This window comes from Equus przewalskii, chromosome 31 (assembly GCF_037783145.1).
Source record: "Equus przewalskii isolate Varuska chromosome 31, EquPr2, whole genome shotgun sequence".
Classification (NCBI taxonomy): domain Eukaryota; kingdom Metazoa; phylum Chordata; class Mammalia; order Perissodactyla; family Equidae; genus Equus; species Equus przewalskii.
Window position 1 is genome coordinate 21,080,685 of NC_091861.1, and position 27,071 is coordinate 21,107,755.

The following is a 27,071-nucleotide window of genomic DNA, read 5'->3' on the forward strand; positions in this document are numbered from 1 at the left end:
TTAGCTTTATTAATATCTCCCATGACTGCTATCCTGCCTTACATATTTTTTCATTGAATACTGAACTCTTTACCACATAGTAAAGAAAGGGAGGGTTAGCTCACGAGAAAAGTCAAATGGATGCTCTGTGTATAAGATGGCAATACAGAAATTTGAAACATGGGAGACAAAAGTCAATTAAATGCTTATTTCTCTCTATGTTGGTAAAATACTCAGCTACAATAAAAAAAACTACAAGGAACCAATTAATAACAGATATTATGAAGACTATGAGATTATGATGTGGAATTAAGTATTCTTTACCAAAAAAAAGAGAAGCTAATCTTTTGATTTGGATAATACTTTTAGCTTTACTCATTCTTATCATACGACTCAAATTTAATTCTAATTAATTGATTTAGATATGTGAATTCATTACAATGTAAAATGGTATTTAATGTTTAAAACATAAGAAAAGACATCTTTGTGTCAGAAAGCTTGTTAAACTTCTAAATATTTCACTTTCCTGAGGCAAATGCTTCTTTGACTATCAGTGACGGTATTCTAAGATAACACAAGGAAAGTGCATTTAGTACACACAGTCATGAGATGTGACTGGCAAGTAATGTGACTGATTTAGCAACAAGCATACTAAGAACCAAACGTCCAAATGAGCATTATATTTATAAGCAGCCACTTTGAGAGAACAGATACGTTTCAGCAGTGTTGCCATTGCTCAAAACATTTCAAACTCCTTCTGTAGAATGCTCTCAGAAATAATTGATGAACCATACAAAACCCAGTCTCAGTGCTTTATAAATGGCACCTCGCATAGCAGTAACTTGAGGCAAAGTAGAATTGAAAACTATAATTTTCTCTTTTGTTTATAAAAAGGAACAAATTTTAAATTATTTATTCCCCAAATAAACTGATTTATAAGCCTATTAGATAAATCTAGAAAGACAGTTGTAAAAATAACAATAATCCTTGCTTTCTCCTTATAATTTGAATAGGAACATAATTTGGACTAGTACTGAGCTGTCCCACTCAACCAATTTCATTCTTGCTTATCCCGTTCGTTTTTCCAGTGACGGCTTTGGCAAATTCCATAGTACTTTCTCCTCATTCTCCTTAATCTCTCTTAGGCATCTGACACTCTTAGTCATTCTTCCTTTTTTCCAAAATGCTATAAATAGTGTTCATTTTTTTTTGCTGAGAGAGATTCACCCCAAGCTAACATCTACTGACAATCTTCCTCTTTTTGTGTTTAAGGGAGATTGACCCTGAGCCAACATCTGTGCCAATCTTCCTCTATTTTCTACATGGGTTGCTGCCACAGCATGGCTGATGCATGGTGTAGGTCTGTGCCCAGGATCCAAACCCTCGAACCTGGGCTGCTGAAGCCAAGCACACCCAACTTAACCACTATTCCCTGGGGCCAGCCCCTAACCAGTGTTCTTAAGGGAAATTCCACATCATTCTGTATCCTTAGTCTTCTTCCTCAGTTTGTGTAAGTGTCATTCCACATACAGAAGTTGCTGAAGTATTTAAATATTTATTAAACAAATAAGTAGTTAAACAGTTGGTTCTCTACTCTATTTTTCTGTGTCATTTCCCTTAACCTAAATCTCACAGGTTTAACTGACACTACTACTCAGTTACTAAGTTCCCACTACCCAACCTCACTCCATCCCTTTGCTTTCTCACTATGCAAACTTAAACCAGTTATTTAATCTCTCGGAATCTTAGTTTCCTCATATGTAAAACAGATAAAATATTGTCTATCTCACAGAATAATGACCAGGGAGATAATGCTTAGGAAGTTTCGGATACATTTTAAGTGTTCAATTATTTTAACCCATATTGATTTTTTCCCCCAAATCCTTCTTGACATCCTCATTTGAATGTCATATAATCAATTCACCATGATTTTTTAAAAACATGAACATTGTCTAGAATTTGCATCAAGATAAAATATTATGCTTTCACTTAGATTAAATTATGCAAGTACCAGAACTAAATTCTTATTTAATTACTTTTCTCCTACATTTAGTAGTGAAGTGTAGACAGTAATGGTTTTCTTAGGTTAATAGAGAGGCTTTATACAGATTTAAAATCTCTGTATTGTCTTTGAGTAGGCTGTCAAAAATGCTGTGACTTCCGTCTGACAGGAAAGTTAATCAAACTGTGTCTAGTAAATATTCTGTGTATCTCTGAACTTTCTTTTACCCATTGACTGCCCCAAACTTGCTTTTCTTTTATTTTACCATGATCACTAATGGGAACACCATTCCTTCAGGCTACCTTGAAATCTATTCCTTTGATGCCCTCTCTCTCACCCCCTCTACACAGGTACCACACTACTTTGCCATCTCTCTGATTGTCCTGTCCAAACCCTTGTCATATCATGCGTAGACCAATACACTATACTTCTAACTCTCTCATCTGCCTTTATTCTCACTTTCTTCCAATTCATTCCACACACGACCTCATCATGTTAATTTTCCAAAATTACCAATTTCATACTATCTGATAAAAGTTTTATATTTCTGTGTCACCTGTCATGATTTCTTACACAATGTAAACACTCAAAAAATTTGTAGAATAAATCTCATATCCTTACACAGACCCCAGTTGATTGCGTGATGGTGGTATTGTCCATAAGAGTCCCATACTACATCTTAACTATGGTTCTGTGAATGTCAAATAAGGGGAAAGGAAATAAAACAAACATATATAAATAGCATTATGTAAATGCTTCGGCTTAGTATATTTCCATTTAGTCCACACAATAACCTGTGAGAAAGGTGCTATCTCCGTTTCAGTAGCAACAGAGGCTCAGAGAGGTCAAGGTTACTGTCCAGCAGGAAGAGCCTACACTTACATATGAACTCACTGCTCTGGTCTCAAAATGTATGCCTATTTTATTCCATTCCTACCTTCTTTTAAGTAGGATTTTAAAGACTAGAGTTCCTTGGATGCATTAGTTTCTTATTGCTGTTGTAACCAACTACCCCAAACTTAGTGGTTTAGAATAATAAAAATTTGTTATTTTATAATCCAGGATATCAGAAACACAAAAGTCAATCTCACTGAGCTAAAATCAAAGTGTGGGAAGGGCTGGTTGCTTCCTGAGTCTCTGAGGGCAGAATCTGTTTCTCTGCTTTTTTCGGCTTCCAGAGGCCACCTGCATTCCTTGGCCTTCGCCCCTTCCTTACATCATTCCAACTCTTGCTTCTGCCTCACACATCCTCCTACTGAGATTAACCCTCCTGCCCCTCTTTTGTAAAGACCCTTCTAATTACACAAGGCCTATATGGATAATCTAGAATAATCAACACCCCTTTGCCATGTAGGGTAACGTATTCACAGCTCCAGGCATTAGGATGTAGACATCTTCGGGGTTATTATTCAACCTGTCACACTAGGCATGAGCTCTGATCATGGAGCCTGAATATCCTGGGGCTAAGAGTTGGTGATAGTTAGACGTCCCAACAACAGCCATACATAGCAATCTTTCATCAAAATGTATTGAACACAAAAAAGAATCATTCTGCCTAAGAAGACAGCTAATTTACTCACCTGCTCATTTATTATGAATAAGTAAAATTTTGATAAATAAAACCCAATTCTTAGTTTCTCCTGAACAATTAAAAGAAGTGTGTAAGGAATGGGAAGTGCACATTAAACAAATAATAATTGTGCTATGGAAGGATGTGTGAAAAAGAGCATCCTTGCAACTTCACTGAGCTCAAAGTAGAGATTTCAATTTTTGTTTTAAAGTTTATTGTAAAATAAGTCTACTCCAGGCTCATATTTCTTCCAAACTTAGCACAGTTTTTACCAAGAGGGTTGTTAAATTTTGACACTTTATTTTTCCAAAATGTACTGTATTCAAGTATATATTAAAAAGTTAGTACTTCATTATCCCCCTCAGGAAAAGAAAGAGTCTAAATACGTTTAATGATTCAGTTTTTGCATATCATAAGAACATTACTTAATGGTGCTTGAATTAACAAATTGAATTGAGCTAATTGATGACATCCCTTCTTAATGATACACTGACTTTTTAGGTCAACCCTTCTACTTCTATCAGTCTCATTAGCCCAGGGCCACTTGCTTACTAAGTGTCCTCTGGCTTTCCTATAGATCATCTAATGGGGATACTTCATTGCTAAGTCGAGGACGAGCAGATTTTCTGCTGCTTTCTCACTCCTTTCTTTCTTCCACCCTGAAAATCATCAATCCTTCAGGGATGTGCAATTTACACTGAGTGTCATAAATATATAACTGGTAGAATTTTACTACCAAAGAACTCTATTACATTGAGATAAAAGCTTGATGAAGCTGGGGTTACATTTACAAAACTTTGACTACCATAAAAATACCAAAATATGGCCTTTATTTTGATAAATATATTCAAGCATTATTGCTTGAAACATCAGCATTGCATAAAGAAATATTGACATAAGCTGCCATGAGACACATGGTTAAAAGAAATAGAGAAATACATGTTCTTAAGCTATAAAAAGTGCATGCGTTTCAGAAAAAGTATAATTCCTTGTGGTAGAATATTTTAGTCCATGAATAAAATTGTAAAAATGTTTAAGCATATATAGTTGTTGAAGATAAGTGTATTATAATTACTTTTCCTCAGATTTTCTGAAGATCAAAGAACAAAGGAAAACAAAATGATCTTTTAGACAGATTAAAGATCCAAAGGTAAATATGAAATTTTATATATACTATTTTTCTTCTGAGTTGATTTACCCTCATGTAAACAATAGTTGTCTTGTAAATGGATGTATATGAACGTTAGAAACCAGACTTTCAAATGGAATTTATTTCAGCTATGCCACGGATTCGGAGAAATGTCACATTTATTCAAAGAGTTATTTGTTACTTAGAAGTTTAAGTGTTTTGACCAGTGAAAAGTTAACAACAAAATGAAAAAAGCTGAGAATAGCATGATTTAAAGAATGCCAATTTGTAACCCGGGAGATAGGTATTTGCATACTAATTGTCATGTTCCTGCTGTCACATTACCTTCAGCTTGAAGATCAGTCAGAAAGAGAAATTCGGCATCATCTGTGACAGTCAGACAGTGGAACGAAAAATGCCAGTGAAGTGAGTTGCTGTTTAAAGCTATTTTTATCTCAGAAGATGTACAAATGAAACACTTGAGTCTTCATTCATCTCGATGTTTTGTTTCCATCATTTATGATAAATATGCTAATTGTTGTCTTTCTTCCTGATTTATTTTTTCTCTCTTCTGTACTGATTCCTTCTTCATTTCTAAAACATGTCAAAAATTCGTGGTTTGCTCTGGCTGCTAATTCTCTATACTTACTGTGATGAAGAAAGGTTATAAAGTGGAGAAAAACCACTGAGCTCTTTTATGGGAAGCTTGTCAAAATGATTAAATGTTAGCGATCTCAGATAGACTAGAAGATCCTCGCAAAAATTATTCATTCTTGCAATATTTATTGAGAAATTTGAGAATAGATATTAAGTGCTGGGTAAGGAAACAGCTGTCACTTCCTCGAGCACATGGACTCCTTGCTTGAATTTCCCATTCTCCAGCACACTGCTAATTGAGTGTGAACAGCTAAGTTGTTAGATTCCACTGTTTTTAATGCAATACAACTGGTTCTAGCTGGCACAATTAGCAAGATAACTGGTAGCTTTCACACAGTTCCCATCTGGCCTGGCTCTTCTCCGGACACATAATATGGGGACTGCTGGCCTTGATATCACTCGCTTAATGAAGGAAACAGAAAGGAATTCAGCCAAAACCCCATGAAATGCTAAGTGAGATTTTGGCTCCAGATAGATGGTGAATTTTCATGTCAAATCATACACACACAAAAAGTTATTCTGATTATGCATCACAATTATACAAGAAATACACAAATGAGAAGAGCCAAACAAAAACACGGTTACAACTAAAATCCAAATAAAAGGGGAGAAGAAAAGAGAAATGACAAAGTGACACATTGTTCGTGTATTTAAGGTAACATATGGCAAGTAAAAGTCAAACAAGTCAGCACGTTTTTAAATCCACCAGCCTCTTTTTTCCTCCAATTTTAATTTAATAGATTTCTTTCTTAACATTTAATCGTTGCATTTTTAAAAATATAAAACGTTTCTCACTCACCTCTAACATAAGAAATGTCCTATTTTCATTTGATAATGTACAAGATTTAAGAATTTCTGTCTTCTGAAAACTTTCTATTGAGTAGCCAATTACCACAATTTAGCTATCATTTAGAGGAACTATTTGTGTGAAGTACAATAAAACTCTATTACAGAAAAAGCACTTTCAAAGTATTTATCATAAATGTTCCAAAACATGAACAAAGTATAAGCATACGTGTATTGACTCATCCATTCCAGGAAGAAGTGTAAAAAGAATTTGGGTTACAAGCAGACACACCACTGTTTGAATTCTAATTCTGCCCATTAATATACATGAGATATCGCACCAGTTATTAACATCTGAGTCTCTTGACTCATTAGTAAATGGGATTAAAAGAGACTGTGTAATTTGCAACATTAAATGAGGTAAAGTATATGAGACACTTAGCACAATGTGGTATAGATTGCAAGCATTCAATACATTCTTGTGCATTTTAGTGCTATTATAAGTATCGTCCATCATTTTATTCATAGATAGCAGAAACTTACTCTCCCAGAGAATCATAAATATACAATTAACCCCAAATTTAAAAACTTGAACAGCAAGTTAACCACATTATTCCTTAAAATAGTTGCGTCTCACCTAACTTCTGAAAAGTAACTACTGTATGACCACCAACCCTTCCATCATATCAGGTAGTCAAAATTGAACCTTTCAAGTCAAACCTGAAAATGGTTAGAAAACAGTGAGCTGAGAGCATTCCAGGCTTTATCAGACAGCAGGGGTATTTCCTCAGAGAGTTGAAGGGCAAATTTTCCCTTTATAACAATGTCCTTAAATAATAATAGAATATCCTAGCACCGTTAATTCTATTATCCATAATATTCTATATCTATAGAATATCTATAATATTCTAGTCTATCTCTCTAATTCAAAACATTATAATTTTTTTGCCCTTGGTTCCTATACCATCTTCCATACTGTGCCTTCTTCTTTCTGTTTTTACTGTTTTCCTGAATTAATGAAGATAGAATAGCTACCATTTATTTGAACACTTCCATTCCAAAAAGACTCCTTTACATTCAGTAAGTTCTTCCCTGGATATTCCTTTTGCTTTGGGCTTAAGCAAAACCTGGTTCTCCATAAAGGACATGGCTTTCCTTGATGCCTTTCAGAATGCACGGTCTCCATCATCTCCAATTTCGTGTACCTCAAGGCTGAGAGTGAGGTCTGTGGTCTCTTGCTTCCCAGTGATGATGCTTTCACATCATTTCGCATCTTTCCTCATCCAGGACACCCTTTGAAGCTAGTACAATTCAGCTACCCCTTTCAATAACCTCCTTATCACTGTTATCTACCAGCATCTTGAAAACCACTGCACCACTTCCATTGAAGTCTTTGTTCTCTGCCACTCTTTGGGGTTTGGTCATTCATTCATTATTTGTTTACATGTTCAGCAAATCTTTCTTTCAGCAGACACACTGCTCTTGGTGCTAGAAAATAACATTTATTCCATCATCAGAGAATTACGTAGTAATGGCAGAGTGTATGTTTATCCTTGAATGATTCTGCCTGGATTTTATTTCTCAGTGTTTTTCTGTGATGGCTGTTCCTCATTCAAAATAGGTATACTATGTGGCCAGACTTGGGCTCATAACTCCTCTTTGTCCTACTCATTAACGTACATTCCACAAGTACTAAGTAGCTTCTAATTTGAATACCCTGCTAACCACCAAATCTCAATCTACGAATAGAGAGAATGTTTTTAAACATGTGCACCTTAAGTGATCACACGATAATTTTAGCACTATTTGATAGAATTCCTACAAGACCTAATATTTAAGTCATATAAAATATAACATAAGCTTATAAGAGTAACAGGTTTTACAGTGCACAAGAGCTCTTCAAAGTAAAATTAAATCTAGAATCGGGTCTTATCCTCCATTTATGAAAGACGGAAACTGAACAACCCAAATCTTGTAAAATGTCCATTTGAATGAAAAACAACCATTTCAAAGGGGTTTCACGGGTAATCTTATATTCCCAAGATTTAGGAAAACAAGGGAAAAGGGAAAATCAGATACGCAGCCTTGGGGAAGAAAATTTGAGATAGAAAATGTAAATAATGAAAGACGGCAAAATGAATTCCCTGTCACATAGTTCCCTGTGTGTGTCCTCTACGAGGACACCAATTATTATCCGAAAATACAACAACTGGAACAGCAGAAGGGAGCACAATCAATCCCGATGCAAATTCTAAAAACTGCAGCAAATTACAGGAAGTAATAGAATATAAAAGCACAGAGATGGCTTTGAATTAACGTATTTAAGATTCGTCACCCTGATATGCAAATATCAAATTTTGTAAGAATGACTAGAGCTGAGATTCTATTTTATTGTTGATTATTTTAATAGAAACCTTAAATTAGACCATTCCTTTCATAACTAAGTCATTTGCACATCACAACTACATAATCCAAGGGTTTCTTCCTAGGCAGCAGATGCTTTCTATGGATGGGGCCTTATTCATCAGGATCTTTGACTATTAAGGGGAATAATGCATGATATGCTTGCATCTCAGGAAGTTTATATCTTAACCCTGATTTATTATTTCTACATCACTTCCCCAAAAGTATACCTTCCTCAGGAGACTTAAGTCTATAAATTTTTTGACTGCTTTGGAAAAGATATTATTCTATCCTGACAGATTCCTAGATCTAAATAAATCACCCCAGAATTGGAAGCATACCAGTCTAAGGAGAAATAAAGGCTCTCTCAGAGTGGGGTAAAGACTTCTCAAAATACTATAATAGACATTTTCAAGATCATCACATGTTATAAATCCTTAATCGAAAATTTTTTTCAACTTTTGTGAGATGCATAATTTTGAAATGGATAATTTTGTATACTGTGAAAATTTAGAAAATAGTTCATTCATCACTATTACTATCATGATAAATTTTTCAGGAATAGACTAGAATAATGCCACATAAACTTAACAATATATTTATAATTGAGAAGAAATTCACTATGCTCTGTAGAACCACAAGCATGTCTCTCTTGTGCCTCTATTAGAATTCAAGAATTTGAAAATACTATTAACACTGTCAAATCACATCACGCTTTGTGTTTCTATTGCTATCCACTGTGGGACAACATTATGTAATTTTTGTTGACGTTTGCAGTTTGATTAATGGTGCAAAGCTCACTTAAATGATGTAATTCAACAGATACACATAACTCAAATATTACTATAGGTTATAGAAGAAAAAGATCACAATGCTATTGTCAAGGGTAGATGTTGTTTTTACAGGTCACCAACAACAGAAGCGACGGCATGGTGTGAAAATATGGACACACTTTTAACCAACCAAGGTAAGGTCCAACTAATAACAGATTTGAAAATACAATAATTGAAAGTAGTTCGTTAAATTCTGAAAGTCGCAGACGTAAAATATGTTTGATCAATATTTGAAATATAAGATTCCCAACAATCACACAAATTTATACAGGCCCAGAGTCTAAATGGAATTAGATTGGCGTAAGATAAGACAAGATTATAGAAACTACAAACATTAAAACAAAAAGAAAATCCACACCAGAAGTGAAAAATTTGTCATTTCCTTAGAGTTATTATCATTTGATGTATTTGATGATACCTTTGTTAAAAGGTGAAGGAAACACACAAATTACTGATAAGTTGAAATTTTGAATAAATCGCTTGTTTTTCATGTCCTGTGGGCTAAGACAGTTTTTAAAGTATTTATTTCAACTGAATTATTCTTATTTTTAGGGAATACAAAAACATATTTAAATGTATGTGTGTTTGTTAATATGTATGTGTGTAGATATATATTAATATTTGATATGTGGGCTCAATAAGGTAATTTTGGCCAATTATAAATAAAATATCTCAGAATTTGATACAAAATGGTCATTTACAAAGATATCTAAAACTCCTGTTTTTGTTACAAATAATCCTGTATTGCAGCAGTTCTATCTCGTGTGGGGGAAAAATGACACTATAGAGACGTACATAAAAAATGTTAAAATGTAGTATTGTTCATACTAATCAAATGGCATTTCCATTTTAAATTCATAAATTAAATATCAGAATATTTAACAAGTTTAAAACATGATAAAGCTGAATAAATTTTTCATAGCTGATTATTCATGTGCAAAGTTAGATTGAATTAGATGAAATTATATTCTGATTTTATGCTTCTTAAATAGCTAATTCCTGAAGCACAGATATAAAATAATCCACATTACTCCTAGAATCCAATTAAAGACTTATATTAAGGACATCAAGGATATGGAATTGCATTACTGTAAGTTCTGAATGGGTTGTGTCTTTTTTCATCAAAATTGTAACCAATGGGACAGGTCAGTTTTCCCAAGAGCCTTTGGAAAGTATTTCTGCAGCTGGTAACGTGGTGGCTGCAGAGCAGAGGAGTTCTAGGGGACAGCGCCACAAGGCAGAGACATGGAAGGTGCTGTGACGGAGGCAAATGCTTCGACCTGCATCCTCCTGGGATTTTATATCTGATGCCCACACAAAGTACAAAAGTCACAGAGTCATCTGAACAGCTGTTTGGGTTTTGCTTTTTATAATTCCAAAGAAATAGCTTACAAGCCTTTTAATGCTTTTAACACTATGCTCACCAAACTATCTAATTGTTTTGTCGGCTTGAGGACCTGCCTTGCATGTGCTGGGCATGGGCATTGGTGTGTGTTCCACCACCTATTCTGACTTATTCCATCTGTCAGCCCCTGTTGAGTCTAACCAGTAGCCATTCCATCCTGAAGAGAGTGCCCTCAGATAATATGATTTTAATTGTATGCAGCATATTATTCCAAAGTCACGTGCCATCTTTTGAACTTTCAAATTGTATATACAAAAGAGTAGTTTGATAAAACAGTGTGTCTAAGACAGAGATAACTAGCTCATTTCAGTTGTTTCTTTTGTTCCATTGTGTCCTAAAGCTAGTGATGGGAGGAGAAAAGAAGACTATAATTGTTAGCTCGGAATGGCCCTTCATTAAAATTGCAGGATGGGAGAAAATACTAACAGTCTCTTGATCTCTCACTTGCCATCTCTCGGGGATGCATTTAGATAATCCTTATCGGGAAGAAAGCTTCATATGCCTTAATGACACATAAATAATATTGTCAGACATGAATCTACAACATTCTTTCCATATTTTTAAAGTATACTTTACCCTCTATATAAAATGGGTTTTAGCATGAAGTCTGTTGAGACCCCCTCAAATTCATCATTGTTTGGACCAAACACATGGAAAATTTTAACTGAGTATTACTAAGAGGATTTTTATAACCTAAACTGGTGTCACAGAAGCTTCTTGGATGTATTTTTAAACACAAGAAATGTGCAGTTAATTGAATTTTTTATAGTGCTCACGTATTAGTGACATCCACCCTCTCCAATATTTCTACAGAGAATTTTAATTGGTACTTGATAACCTTTTGCAATGACTTGTTATTTCAACTCCATTTCGAACAACAGAAAAAACGTTGATAAATCTATTTTGAATCCAGTGTTTGTAGACCCTTTAATCCTGTTCCACGAAGTCTTTTTCCATTTCTCTCACTATGTTTCACTTTGCTTCCTACCTGCAGGAAGGGCTTTTTTTCTAGTCAAGTTTCTCTTTCCTGATCCTCCATAAACTTATTTGTCCCTCCTTTGGGACTTGAAGCTCCCGGAGCATGCTGTCAGGGAAGAGCTGCTTTGTGCACATGCAAAGGAGGCCTCATGGCAGGTGAAGGAGAATGCCACCCCCATTTTGGAAGGCAAATCCTCTGAGTGGCAAAGGCTCCGATGTGTGTTTTCCTCCTCAGAGAGAGGCAGTCTCACTTATAAAGAGATACCGCCGTCAGAAGGGTGCATACTTGGAAACTGAGTCACACGAACTTAAGGGACTAGCTTAGTTCATTGAACTGTGGAAATCTGGTCATGATCTTCCTAACCTGCTGTCTAACTAGAAGCATGCTCTGAACCATCCTCAGCCCGAAAATATTTAGCAAGAATTAATTACCTTCTCGAATGAGCTCCAGGTATACCAAAGAAGGATATTTCAGAGCACACTTTGATGAGGAAAATAGAGAAAGGAAGGGTCTAAACAGGTGGTCACAAACTCGATTATCTATGAGAGCAAGGAATAATAAATGTGTAAATTTGGCTGAAAGATAATGGGGAGAGGTGAGACCTATGGGAATCCCAGGCTGTAAGCTCTACCAGCTGTTATTCATTTAAAATAATGCATATAATAGTCAAGCTAAAGTAAATAAGCCTGCAAGTAAGTGGGCTCCTTTGCAGTCCCTGGTCTAAAGTTTCTGGAGAAATGCATGCTCAGCAGAATACCAGGGAGCAGGAAGAAAACACCATACATACCCTGAGTCAGAGCAGGTACCAAGAGGGAAAATGGAAGGCACCAGTGTTTTGCTTAAGGGAACATTGGGAAAAAGCCCCTTTATTTGCCTTATCGAATTACAATTGCCTATCACCCCATTTAGAGGAGAAGTGTTCACATCGAATATCTTGCTAGTTACTTTCTTGGTTTAAAGATTATAGTTGGCCAATATATTCACCCCAGACTAACGCATGCCAGCCATTTTTGCTTTGCTTGAACCCAAACCAACACAAACTAACTCCTTAGCGCCAAATCGTATCTCATCAACTCGTAGCAACAAAGACATCCTTACTCAGAAGTTAGTACATCATTAACTTGACCTGGGTTTGGTGCAATGGATCGGAAAGGCAAAGTCCATGGGGTTTCCTGTGAAGTAACTGCCATGAAGACTTTCTCCTAAAAATAACTCCTAGATTTTACAGATCTAGAAAGAAAAAGTACAGGTTTTCTTTATTAATGGGGTGAACTGTAGAAACATCGATACAATATTTTATATTAATGATCACTGATCCAAAAACAAGGCTTCTAAAGTTACAAACTAAAGTGGAAATGTTACATTTAGAGGGATAATAAATATTTGTTGCTGAATACTCAATAAATGCTCACACGATACACTGTACTCATTTTGGTCATATTACCGCACTGTGTGATACACGTAATTTATCTTCTATATTTTATAGCTGGTCTAGATGCTTTCCGAACATTTCTAAAATCAGAGTTCAGTGAAGAAAATGTTGAGTTCTGGCTTGCCTGTGAAGACTTCAAGAAAACAGAAAGTGCAGAAAAAATTGCTTCTAAGGCCAGGATGATTTATTCGGAATTCATTGAAGCTGATGCACCTAAAGAGGTGAGTCAAACGTCCCGGGAGAGTGAATATTCATCTCCTAGCAAATCTGCTTCCAATTAAAGACACTCTGTGTAAAGAGAAATCAAATTATCGTTATTTATTCCAATAGAAAATGTCGGTAAACTCCAATAGAAGTTCCTTAAGATGCTCCTCTGTCTTCCAGAGATTCAGACAATATTTTTCAACACCTACTGTGTGCCGGACCAATATTTTTTATTCTTAGCACAACATGTAGGTTCTTGAAAAATAGCGTCTACTATCCCAAATTAAGTAGCTCAAAAGTTTACCCTGCAGAAATCCTGCTTAAATGTACTGCTGGATTTCGAGTTCATTTTGTTTTTCCTTTTGTAAACCATGGAGCTCAATGTGGAAAAAATCCTTGAATAAAATTTTTAAAAAATAATATGTAGGGGAAAAATAACTACTAACCAACAGCACAAATTCTTCACTTTTAATATTTTGGAGGTTTATATTATGGCACGTAATAATGTCTTATTTTCCAAAAGAAGAATTTGCTTACCTTTATTTCTTTGATGGTGAAAATGAGCCAAAGGTGTGAGGCATTGTCTCCAGTGGTCAGGACCCACCTGTGCTGCTTTAAGATCAGGTAAATAGAAAAGACCTTAGAGAAGAACCTAGAATGACTGATAATAGCCCTCAAAAAGTTTATGTGTGTAACATTTCACTTATATTTGATGTAATTTCCAGAACCCAAACTATCATCATCTGCGCATACTTCGCATAATGTTTAACTTTAAAGTTCAAGCAATTTGTTTCTAAATCCGTTTTAATTCCTCACTGAATATATCACATAAGAAAAGAGTTTTAATAAAAAGTAGCAAACAAGAAGCCACCTACATTAAACAACTAGTAAAAACATAATCTACTAGCACATAATCTTTCCTACGGAGGTGAAATACCAATATCCTCATAGGTGACAGTTATCGTATTTCTGATCCAAAATTAGGACTCATGGGGTGAGAAGGGTTGTTGTACTTATGGAGGCAAAGGACAGAATAGATGAAATACAAACACTTTCGGAAAATCTAAGGCATAAAGTTGCCATATCAGTAGTTCAACTTTTAGACAGATGCTAATTACTGCAGCCTATATTGGCCCAGAATAACATCACAGACATATGAACCACCGAAGCATGGCCTGCAATTCACAGAGGGAAGAGAAAAGAACTGGAACTCCCATGGAGCTCTTTCAACATTCATTTCCCAGTCGCCATCTAAGAATCAATAAATAATTCTGGAAAATTGAAAATGTAGTATATAAGATTTGTCACGTTGATTAATGGGTCATTCCCTAAAAGGCCTTGAAAGAAACTCTAAAGATATCCTATTTATTGTGATATTGGTTTGAAAGCCAAGTTTTTCTCTTCTTTGTGAGTCCATTTAATTAATAGTGATTATTTTGGGGTAACATTCTCAAACATTACGTATGAGAAATCTTCTAATAAGAAACGCAATCTTTTCATTATATCTGAATTCAAACTTACAATATATAATAAATTATCAATTTTGACAAAATAGGGTTGTTTATTTTCCTAATCTTTCCTTCCAAAATAAATTTAGATGGTAATAATTTAAATAAATACTCCAGTTATTATTTTAGGATATAAAACTTTTATAGCTTTTTATAATTTGCTCATCTAATTAATTTTGACGAATTAAAATATAATTAAATTTATGGCTGCTTTTCGAGGTATAGATTACCTTGTCTCCTTGAAGTGTCTAAAAATGTTATTAGCGGATATGACAAAATTCATTGAAAAAAGTATACATATATATATATATACACTATTGAAATAGTCGTTATCTTGCCTATTGTTTGCCATTAATTGTTTCCAATTCAAATTACTAAAGGGCATTTGCCTCCTATATTTTATACCAATTGTGGTCTGCACTAGTAATTTTGAAGCTCTCTATAGTCTATCAGTGATGTGTTAAATACATTACAACTGTTAGTATGTTGATTTATTAAACTGATTTTTTAAGTGCCTGTCCCCACAATGAAGTCACAGAGCAGAAGGAGAGATTGACACGTAATCAAATCAGTCAAATACACCACAGGCAATGTAATAATAAAACCACCCTTAAAGTTCGTCACTAGCACAATGGGAAGGAGTGATTAAATGTACCCGGAGTGTTAAAGGGTGGCTTTGCAGGGTGGTTCAAACATGAAAAAGGTATGTCATGAAAAATAGGTCATATTTATCACGAGAGCAAATGAAGAAAGAATATTTCAAACTGAAGGCGCAGTGGTATAGCACGGAGGTACAAAGCTCCTTAGTGTTTTCTGGAAATTACAAGCATTTTGATATTGCTGAAGAGGAGTAGGGGATGAGGCTGGATAGGGAGCAGCAGAGATAAAGAAAGGGTGGGAAGTGTTCTAGATCTATCTAGTAGACAGACTTAATCAGCAAGGCGATATATTTGAAATGGAGCTTGGAAAATAGGATTTTCGTAAGTAGAAAATTAATTCAAGAATGAGATTCGTAGGAGAATATTCCACATTTTTCTATATTCAATTACAGTTGTAGAATGGACTCTTATAAAGAATGAAAATTCTAACCAATTTGCTTGGTAGAAAATCCTAAAATAAAGAACAATGACAAGGCCATATTATCCAGATGCCTATTAAGCCCTGTTTACTTTCTTTTCAATTTCTTGTGTCTTTCTTTCCTCATCTATAAAATTGCTAGCATAACTTAATAATTTTTAATTGATGCAATTAGATGATTTACAATTAGACTATGCTAAACTTATAAATGATCCCTGTCTCCAAATTGACATTACTAATGATTCTTGGTTTCCTGTTCTAATAGGCAAAGACTACACACAAAAATAGAACTTTCCGGTATCTATGAGAGATGACAATAATTGCAATCAGACTTTACATGCTCTCCCTTCGGTGTTACCTTCTTTCTGGCTTGCACACTAATAAAGTTAGTGTGATATAGTGGAGAACCTAAAGTTTGGAGATACATAGATCTAAATTCAAATCTTGTAATCTTCTGGTAAACTATTTCATCTCTCAGAGCCTCAGTTCCTCCTCTAAAAATACATCTATAAAAAAAGCATACAACAGCACACAGGACAGATGAGAATGATGAATGAGATCATGTATCTAGGGTTTGCACCACACAGAACAGTTTTTAAGAAATTCTAGTCCCTTTCTTTCTTTAAAGAAGTCAATATCGGTGCTATTAAATCAACTTGAAAACAACCATTAAGTAACTTCCAAGAACGTCTGAAGACAAGCAACTTTAAAAAACTTGACATATGTACCTACAAGAACGTGTTGTAAAAATATGTTAGCAAATCACCAGTTTCAGATCAAAAGAGCTACTCATTGAATGGATTGTACCCAGATAGTTTCAGGAGAAAATATTGCAGAAAAAAATAAGTGCGAGGCAGGTGTTTTGACTAAGTGATTTGAAAATGAGAAAATTATTACACAAGAAGTATATTTTTTAAAGTGTCTCTACTTTGCACAGTAAGAACCTGTGACTGGCAAAGAGAAACGATTTCTTAAACTTGTATTATTCTCCCTTCAATTTGACTGTGAATTTCATAATATTTGGAAATTTTCAAGAAAATAATACTTGGTTTCAGGAGAATATAAATCTTTAAAAATTTTAAATAGTATTTTCATATTCAGCTAAGACACTGACATGATTTAAATATTTATTATATTTATAACATTTATATAAATTGTATTTATATCATTGTTCCCTTATGTTGAAAATAAAATGAGTCAGGATAGAAAATATGCGATTAAAGAGAAAATTGTTTAAGTTGATTGTCATTCTATGAGATTAGAAAATTTTCCAAATCATACCACTGTGTAATGTTTAAAAATTATATAAATTCAACTTCATATTACCACTAATCCCAGAACAAATACATTGGCAGTTTATTAAGTGAAAAATATGAGTACAAAAATATTTAATTCTTAAATGTATTTACTAAATATGAGAACACCATAACCCATAAAACAAAGAAGAAACTATGTTCACAAGGGAGAAGGTATCTTAATGGATCTGTGCAGGACACTTTTTAATATCTATGTCTGGGTTTTTGCTTTTATTTTTAATGCAATACAATATTATTTATCGACATTTTATTTCACATCAATAAATGCTTATTCTGTGCCTACTATTCACTTCCTCATAAGATAAGCTCCCTCCGTGGAAGGAAGCTCAGTCGAGGTAGAAGAACAGACAGTAAACACGTGGAAGTAATACAATGTGTTGTGTGAACTAGACAGCTCGATAAGGAAATGCAAGAAAATAAAATAGGTCAAAACTATGGTTTGGCTCAAAAGAAACATTCAATCTAGTTGGCTTAAAAACTGAAATTTGTAGAATTAGGAAAAATTCTCAAAGCAACAAATGATTAAGCGCAAAAAAAAATGTAACGAATGAAATTGCTGGCATTATACCTAAGAAGATGTAATGAGTGAATAGTAGTGAGACAGGATGTGGAGACAAGGCCTTTATTTTAAACAAGGTTGGTTTTAAACTGAGTCTTAAGGGAAGAAAGAGACATATAAATTATTGTAGCGAGAAGCCCATGAAAATGGGATCTAGAGGCGTTTCCTGGTATTGCTATAATGCCAATTTGACGTTCTCCATTTTATATTCATGTTTTTTCTTTGCATTTTCAGGGGCCACTTTCCCAATGTGTTGATGTTATTTTGAGTCTTAGTCCGGCCCCACAAGTTGCTACTTACCAACAGTGCTGGCCAACTATAGAACCATCTCCAGACATAATGTTTGCTTATTTATGAATATCCTAAGTTTTTCCACCCTAATCAGTCGTGAAGTGTCTATTATTTGGTGAACACCATGCTGGTGCAGCTAAGAAGAAAGACAGTCAGAGGCCCTGAATAGATAAAGCTAAAGATCTTAGTGGGACGACTCCAGTGAAGAAATAATTACACTAAACTTTCATGATTGTCATGATAGGAAAATACAAGTGATGTGGTTGCATGCAACAGGAAAATCCACATCTAGGGGACCAGGAAATATATCCCAAAAGAAGTAATTAGTAAGCTTTGGCCAGAAGTTTGAGTACAGAGGGAAATAAGAGAAAATGGGAGGAGGGCAGCATAGGAGAGGAGGAGGAAGATGAGCCGAGCAAAGGACCAGCCAGTGCCTAGAAGGCTAGTCCAGTAAAAAAGAAGCCAAGGACTGTGTGTCTCAGAGGGTAAATTGAGGTAGCTCCACTTCCTGGATCCCAGTGATTTCCGCATCCTTATTTATTTCATCTTAAAGTAAAGAGCTGTCTTAAAATGAAAGAGAGACAGAGAAGAAAATGAAGGAGGAAGAGGAGCGGGGCAAGGGAGAGGAAGAAGGAGGAAGGAAAGGAAAGAAAGAAAAGCAGAGCTGGAGAAACTGTCAGCAACGTCTGCACAGTGCTTTTACGTGGGTCATTTCATTCGCTCATCACATTCACCATCTTTGGGAGGTATTACAACCATCCACACGGTATAGGTGAAAAATGAACCGACCTTAGAGACAAAATGATGAACCCTGCATTAAGATACACATATCATGAGCAGGGAGTTCTACAGCCAAGCTCGAAATTTCGAATTCCTTTCTCGGGATCTACTCCTTATTTTAAACGTTCATGACACAGCCTGGGAAGCTTGATGTTTATGCTAAAGGCAAAAATATAACGTTATCCTGTCACATAGAGTCTTTCTTCCTTTCTGTCAAAAGCTTTATTTCTTTTCTCATATTCTCTCTAATTTGTGTAACTTCCTAACCTATGAAGCCGAGATTCAAATACGGCATTAGGAGGAAAAAAAGTGGCAGGAGTATTTCTTCCAATAATTTGCAGTATCCTTTTGGCCCTCTGAAAAATTGCTGCATTTCAACTCAAAAAACAAAATGCTCAGGTGTTTTTTTGAACTTCCACACATCCCTGTACCACTTAAATTAATCTTGGATGAGCATGTTGGGGTCAGTGAAGGAAACAGTCGATCTGACTCCCTTTTAGCTGCTCTAGATTTTTTTGCTTATGTACATCTATTTTTAGCAATCGGTATACATTATGGTTTTATACATTATGATTTCTTTCATTTCTTTTGCCCAATTTAATGTGTTAGTACAGCCTTCCAACATGTGTCATCTATTTCTGTCTCTAAAATCAAGAATAATAAAAGGACACAATCCTGTGCAGGGACAATTCCTTCTAGATGTTACAAACTTTGTTATTCTCAACTTTAATAGCCACCCTTGAGAATATGTTTCAGGATATTCATTCGCCTTTAATGATGCCAAACATGAAGTAATAGGAGAGGTGTTAGTGGTGATTAAATCGAATTATGGAACCAAAAACATGATTATAGGCGGCTTTCATTTGAATAGTGATTTTGAAGCTCTGTTGTGAATGAGACACTGCCTGCTTCATTTTAGTAAGGCATATACATATGCACACCCTTTGCATGATGACAGTCTCCTGCTACACTATCCATTCTAAATGAGGAAAGCCTGTCTAATTTGAATGTGAGAGCACAATTGGAAACTTTTCATTCAAATTATGTAAAAATATAGAAAGCGCATTTAGGGTCACAGGAAAGCCAAAAGGTACACTTTAAAATGTATTCTTCCTGTTAAAATAATTTGTGGCAAGCCAAAAGAATCGAAATCTGCTGATGTGAAAGAGGAATTTGGCTCGCCTAACTTGCAGCTGACACCATCACACGAGGATTAAAATATCCTGGATCTTTATAATAAAATTGTTTTTCAACTACTACAAAGCTTATTCAGAAGACAGTCACTTTAATGCAACGGGTTGTTGTCAATGTCAGCTGTGTCAAGGCCTTTTCAAAGTTGACAGGATTTAAAAGCCTCTAAACAGTTGTGATGACATCTCAGCTGTCAATCCATTAGAATCACAATCCTACATCTTGTTGTCTGAGATTGGCAGTGCAGTGGTCCCAGATAGCTGAGATAATTTGTGGCCTTTTGAAAAGTAAGCAAATAAAGTATGGTATTTCTCAGAGTCCTTAAAACAAAAGTGTCGATACGAAAGAAATTAACGGTGACCCTCTTTTCCTCCTCCCCAAAGCCCGGTGCATGGTTGTATATCCTAATTGTAAGCCCTTCTAGTTCTTCTATGTGAGTTGCCACCACAGCATGGCTACCGACTGACGGGTGGTGTGGTTCCACGGCTGGGAAACGAACCTGGGCCGCCAGAGTGGTGAGCGCCAGACTTTAACCATGAGGCCATCAGGGCTGGCTCTGCAAGTGACTCTTTGTATCAGAAAATAGTATCAATCTATTTATTATCTGTTGATTTCATCAGTTGATACAGTGTTCAGCCCATGCTCTGCACCTACTGGTTTGAGATGCTCAGTAAAGTTTAATTTTCTCTGTAACTCCCAAGCAGTTCAGGAGTGCCTCAAGGTCACGTAATTGAAAAGTCTGCATCTCTAGAGAGTCAGCTCCTGATAGGGTCCCACCTTCAGTCTGCTCCAAGCTCAACATCTCCTCTGTCTTAATTTATGAGATGGAAATTTATCCATGTGTCTTCTGGTAGAACCCAACCAAAAATCAAATTTGAAATGAGCGCACAGGTAGGGGTACAGTTCACAGACTTATGCCCAGAAGTGATTATATTGAAAGAATTTATGCATCAAAATATGTATCAGGCCTAATAATTTCACTTTTTTCCCGATGCTGAAATTTCAAGGAAGTTGAGAAAACAAAATACTTTTGGTAGACTATCCTCAAACCTCACCCGAACTGACTTCTTGGGAATTTAACAAAATTGGTCACCCTCTCTTAATTGAAACATTATCTTCAATTGGCTTCTAGTATTTGATTTCCTTCTCTTTTACTGACTGCTTTAAACAATTTCTTTTGCTGTTCCTACTCATAATCCAACACACACTATGCTGAGGGGAGGTGGTCTTCATTTACTTTCTGCTTACACTCGCTCCCCTGGTGATGTCTTCCAATCTTATAGCTTTAAAAGGGCACCTCAAACTTAACAAATTCCAATCTGTGTCCTGATTTTCTCCTCAAAACTTTCTTCTACCTGAGTCTCTCCTCTCAGATAATGGTAACTCAGTTCTTCTATTTGCTCCAGCTAAATAAGTGGTAGTCATCCTTAATTCTTCTCTTCTCTTCGGAAATGTCAGTATCAGGAAAAAAGTGAAAATATTAGGCGTAATACCTTGTATACCATATCCAGTCCATCAGAGCTTTGTCAGCTCATTCTTCAGAATATTTCTAAAATCCCGTCATTCTTAAAGATTTTGTCCCTCGTCCCGGCTCATATCCTTTCAACCACAAGTTCTATCCATTCTACTTTCTAAATAGCTTTGAGATCTGTGCATTTCCCTTCATTTCCTTTGATGTTACCCAGCCTAGTTCACCATCACGGCTCACCTGAACTCCTGGTATGGTTTCCTAATTTTTCTTCCCTTTATCCACATGCAGCTACTACACCACGTGACAGCCAGTGACATCCTTTTTCAAACTGGTATTTACATCAGTCCCTTCCTTAAAATTCTCCCCATTGCTCTCAGGTTACGTAAAACTTCCTTAACAAGACCTACAAGGTCCTGTATGATCTGGAAACTTCATGCTTCTGCAGGGTCTTGCCTTTCTTCCCCTGAAAACCCAATGGACTTTCTTCAGTTTACCCTTAATGTGCAAGTCCCTTCCTTAATCTTATAATTTCATAATAATACTTCAAAGATCAGCTTAAAATCTCATTTCATTCAGTAACCATATTTTTTCTTCTGGATTGCTTTTTTCAAAATCTGACTTCTTGATTGACTCTTCATCTTAATCATCTTTATATCTTCAGATCCTAGGACAATTCCTAAGCACCCACCCAATAAAATGCTTTAAATGAATAAACCCCAGGAATGAGTACAAATAAAATACATACTTTTTCAGATACATGTTATTTTTTCCAGAAAAATAGGGATAATAATACTATTCATGTTACAGTTGTGTTTGTATGACATAAAGTGGCCATATAAAGACTTAGCATATCAGTACTAATATTCAATAAATATGAACTACTATTATGTATAGTAAAAATAATCATCTTTAAATATCCATACGATTATTTTAGAGGTAATGCCATTGCTCAAATATTTTGCCATAGGAGAAGACGTAGTCACCAAGAAAACTTGGGACAGAACTTGGGGAATGTACATCTGCTCTGCTCATATTTTGAGAGACATGTAGAGAAAAAAGGAATTAATGAAATAAATACGTAAAAGCACATAAAAGACAGGTGAATTTCATCTCATGAACTATTGAATTCCCTTTGTAGTGACAAATCTTCTTTCTCTGATAATCAGATTGAATACTTAACATTAATAGAGGCCTTTGAATCCAAATCTGCTTAAGCAAGAAATCAAATTTCTTAAGATTTTTAAATCAAAATAACGGATAATGATAAGGAAATTACAGTGATTTTCCTTCTGTGGCCAAGGAAGGCTTCTCGGAGGATATTCAGCTTCAGCTAAATCAGAAGGGATGAGGACAATCTGTACAGAATAAAATTGTGGGGGCGAGAGGGACGTTAGATGATGGAACAGCATAAACAAGGGCTTTAGGTACAAGATTCACTTTGAGAACAGAGTAGACCAGCTCCATGGGTACCACTAAGGGCAAGTAGGAGATCAGTGTGAAGAAACACATTGAAGTCCGACTATGAGGAAGCTCAAATGCAGAGTAAGATGCTTAAATTTTATGTTATAGAAAATAATGGGTTTTCAGCTGAATATTCGCACCATGAAAGTGATATTTTGGTGAAACTGATATAGTAAGGCTGTCCACGTGTTCAGAAGGGAAAGACATTGTAAGAAGAGGTATAAGATTAGCGGTAAGTTCCTGAGTTCAGGGAAGAGATTAGGTTACAAAAGCCTAAACTGCAGAGATAGGAGTGAGAATGAATAAGACCATTGTGAAATTACAAAATAAAAAGTGAACGAGGAAAAATATATATATTTGTTATATTTTCTCTCATAAAAGATCAGAGAAAAGAGTGGCACCAGAGGCAATTCCTATGTTTTAAATTTGAGCAACTTGGAGAAAAATAATGACACACAAACATGTGGGTGTGATGTTTTGTCACTGACATTAAGCTGAATTGCCAAGGCTCAGCTTCATAAGACTACTGATTATCTCCTGGGAACAGTATATCTGCTTATCACTCAGCTATCAATAGCTAATGTTGGCAGTTTCTTGACAGGCAAACAGGCAAGTCAGGAAAATAAGAGGGATCCGTCCGAAGTACAAGCTTATTGCATTTCAATAAAGAATATTAATCATCAATATTATGTTGAAAGGAATAGTTCTCTTTAAAATTTAAACATGATTGTTAACAAATGTAGAAAGAGTTTTCACTTTATTTATACAGCACAGATTATTGGGTCCTTACATTATGTAAGGCATAGCGAGGGATGCGCAAAATGTAAATATCGTCTAAGTAACTCAAAGTCCTTTGAGAGGTCAGAAGTGGAAAATAGCCACAAGTAAACTTCACAAGGTAGACAGTATTTGAATGTAGCCTTAAGGACATAAAAGATTGTAGCAGACTTAGGTGAAAAGGAGTGACTTTCAGCTAGCCTGGGATGGTGTGGAAAAATGTTCATAGGTGGCAAAATTACAAGAAGTTTGAGGGGGAGTGTCTAGCTTGGTGGGAGTACAGAGCATCCATAGAAGAGAAAAAGTGTATCAGTTGGTAACACATTGCAAAGGCCACGAATGCCAAGATCAGAGCTTTGGGTTTTTTAAAAAGGGAATGGGGAGTTATTGCAGGTGTTCAGGGCTGATTAAAATAATAATAAGTCACCACTCTGCACCAGGCACACATCGGCCCTGCTGCCAGTGAACGCTCACCCAATGAATGAATGCCTAAATGAGTTAGGTTACTATATTTACCATTATGGCGGCTGTAAAGTTAAACAAATTACAGATGATGCCATTAAAGAATTAACGGCACAGTGGAAGGAGGAAACAGGCATCCTATATTCTCATATCCCCACGACACAAGATGGGATTTATGAAACAGACTATGCTAGATGTTTAAAACCACTGCAAGATCTTGGTAACAGCCACTCTTCACTGAGTCCCACTGTGAGGCAGGCCCTATGCTGGGTTCATAACGCCTTATCACGCCTCTTTCCTGCTCAAAACCCTTCAGTGTCTTTCTATTGCTTCTAGTAGAAAAATAAGTCGTTACCTCTGCAGATAAACCCTATGAGACTTGGCCCATATCTCCTCCTCCAAGTTCATCACAGGAACTTTCTTCTCACACCCTACACTCTAGCCATCCCGGCATAGTGACCCTTCAGAACATAACAAGTTCTTTTTTGTATCAGAGACTCTGCATTTCTTACTTTTTTCTGCCAGAAATGCTTTTCCCCAAACTTTTAGAGGACTGGCTTCTTCTCATCCTTCAAGTTTAAATCTAAACTACTACTATTTGTTTAGTTGTTGGTTATCTTCCCCTAAATATGGAAAGTATTTGGCACATAATAGAAACTGATAAATATTTGTGGGATCGATGAATGGATGGATCATCTCACTTTAACTCTTCTAATAACTCAGTCAAGAACCACCTAGCTTAAGGACGAGGAATCAGAGCTCAGAAATATTAAAGTAACTCACCCAGGTCACCAAGGTTGTAAGTGTTAGAGCACAGATTTCAAAATTATCTCAAAGTCTTTGCACTGCCTCCCCCATCTTCCTATGTAAAGAAGCAGAAACTGATTCCAGCTTTTGAGACTTTCAAGGGAGTTGTAGCATTTGATCTGGAACTTTCATGGAGCACTTAAGAGGATGATCAAAGAAATAAAAGTGCGGATGGAGTCTGGGATCACTGAGCAGCTGAAATCGCTAAAGAAAGAAAAGATCTGGGAACAAATAGTGGCCTTTGGATGAGTCTTTTCAAATTAAAATTTTTTTCTTCTTTTCTTCTTCCTAGAATAGTAATATTAAAATCATTTTATATTACTTAGCTCATTTGGTCCTTTAAGATAGATGCTATTACTATTCTCTTTTATACCATGGAAATCAAAGATTAAAGGAAAAGAGAGAATTTGTCTTACTCACATGAATAGCAAGTAAGTAGCTGGGGAGATCTGAGTGTGGAGCTGTCCACCTATATTTTAACTTCAATTCAATAAGCATAAATTTTCATGTATAGTCTTCCTTTCACTAGATTCGAAAATTCTGGCACTGTTACAGTCTCCCTCATTTTGTGAAGAGACATTTTAATTCTATTCAACAAATATTTATTGATTGCCTATTAGATGGCAGATATTCTGCTAAGTGCCAGAAAATAGAATGATGAAAAAAACCTACTATAGCACCTACTTTTGGTGAGCTTTTAATTTTAAGATTCAGCTCTCTTTGGCATTTCATGAATATTTTCAGTTTAAGTTAAACAGCTTGGATAGGAAATTTTCTGCTTCTCAGAATATATCCTGGAACATGTGTAGAGTTGGACAACTATCTCCAAAAGAAGGTTTAGGGCATTTTACATATTTGCAGGTGAATGGTATGTGTTCCAAAATAATAGATCATCTGGAGAAGATTTAAAATATACGGGAGGATATGTATAGGTCATATGCAAATACTATGTCATTTTATATGAGGGACTTTAGCATCTGCAGATTTTGGAATCTGGGGGTCCTGGAACCAGTCCCCCATGGATACCAAGGGGCAACTAGATATGCATGTTCTGTGGGGGTATAGGGATGGGTGAAGAGGGAGGTATTATTTGGTCCATTTTGGCAAACAAAAGGAAATACAGATTAGAATGAAAAGCAACATGGTGGGAGCCAGCCCCCCAAGGCCTAGTTTGGCACACTCTATGTCCGCAGCCCAGGTTTGGTACCCGACTGAGGACCTACACCACTGATCAGTGGCCATCCTGTGGTGGTGGCCCACATACAAAAAGAGGAAGATTGGCAACAGATGTTAGCTCAGGGAAAATCTTCCTCACCAAAAAAAAAAAAAAAAATTTACAACATTGTGGGAAACAAAACAGGGAGGTATGGAGAATGGGAATGGATTGCTGGAAGCTAACCTAGAAAATTCTAGTTATTGTTCTGCCTGTGGAAAGCACATTTTAGGTATTAAGGTCAAAGTACTGGGAAAAAAAATAAAGGGTGGGTGGGAAAAGAAATTTAAAATCATAAAATATCTTGTTTGCCTTTTCAATTTGCCATTTTTTTATAATCTCGAAGTAAGGCTTGACCTCTGTTCTCTGTCAATGCCAACCCTGTGAGCCTAGGAAAAATAATTAAACCAAGCATGTGTTCTGCATTCCAGAAAATGAACGCATGACCTTTCCGCTGTTTTGCATCAGATTAACTGTGTTTAAAAAAATTCAAATAACATGTGTAGCCACCATCTGTATAAACGGTGTACACTTTGATTAAACTAATCTAATGATATGCAAATTTATTTCCACAGATTAACATTGACTTCAGTACCAGAGACCTCATCTCAAAGAATATTGCAGAACCAACTCTCAAATGCTTCGATGAGGCTCAGAAGTTGATCTACAGTCTCATGGCCAAGGATTCCTTTCCTCGATTTCTAAAGTCAGAGATTTATAAGAAACTGGTAAATAGCAAACAGGTTGGAAATCATAAAAAATGGCTCCCTTTCTTGTAA

At 35.8% G+C, this 27,071-nt stretch overlaps 1 protein-coding gene across 1 annotated transcript; it reads left to right on the plus strand.

Moving 5' to 3' along the window:
• Positions 1-5,095: 5,095 nt before the first annotated feature.
• Positions 5,096-27,071, plus strand: RGS21 (regulator of G protein signaling 21). The gene is made up of 4 exons (XM_070602503.1): positions 5,096-5,106; positions 9,417-9,493; positions 13,230-13,396; positions 26,868-27,071. The coding sequence occupies exons 1-4, from the start codon at positions 5,096-5,098 to the stop codon at positions 27,069-27,071; spliced, it is 459 nt and encodes a 152-aa protein (XP_070458604.1).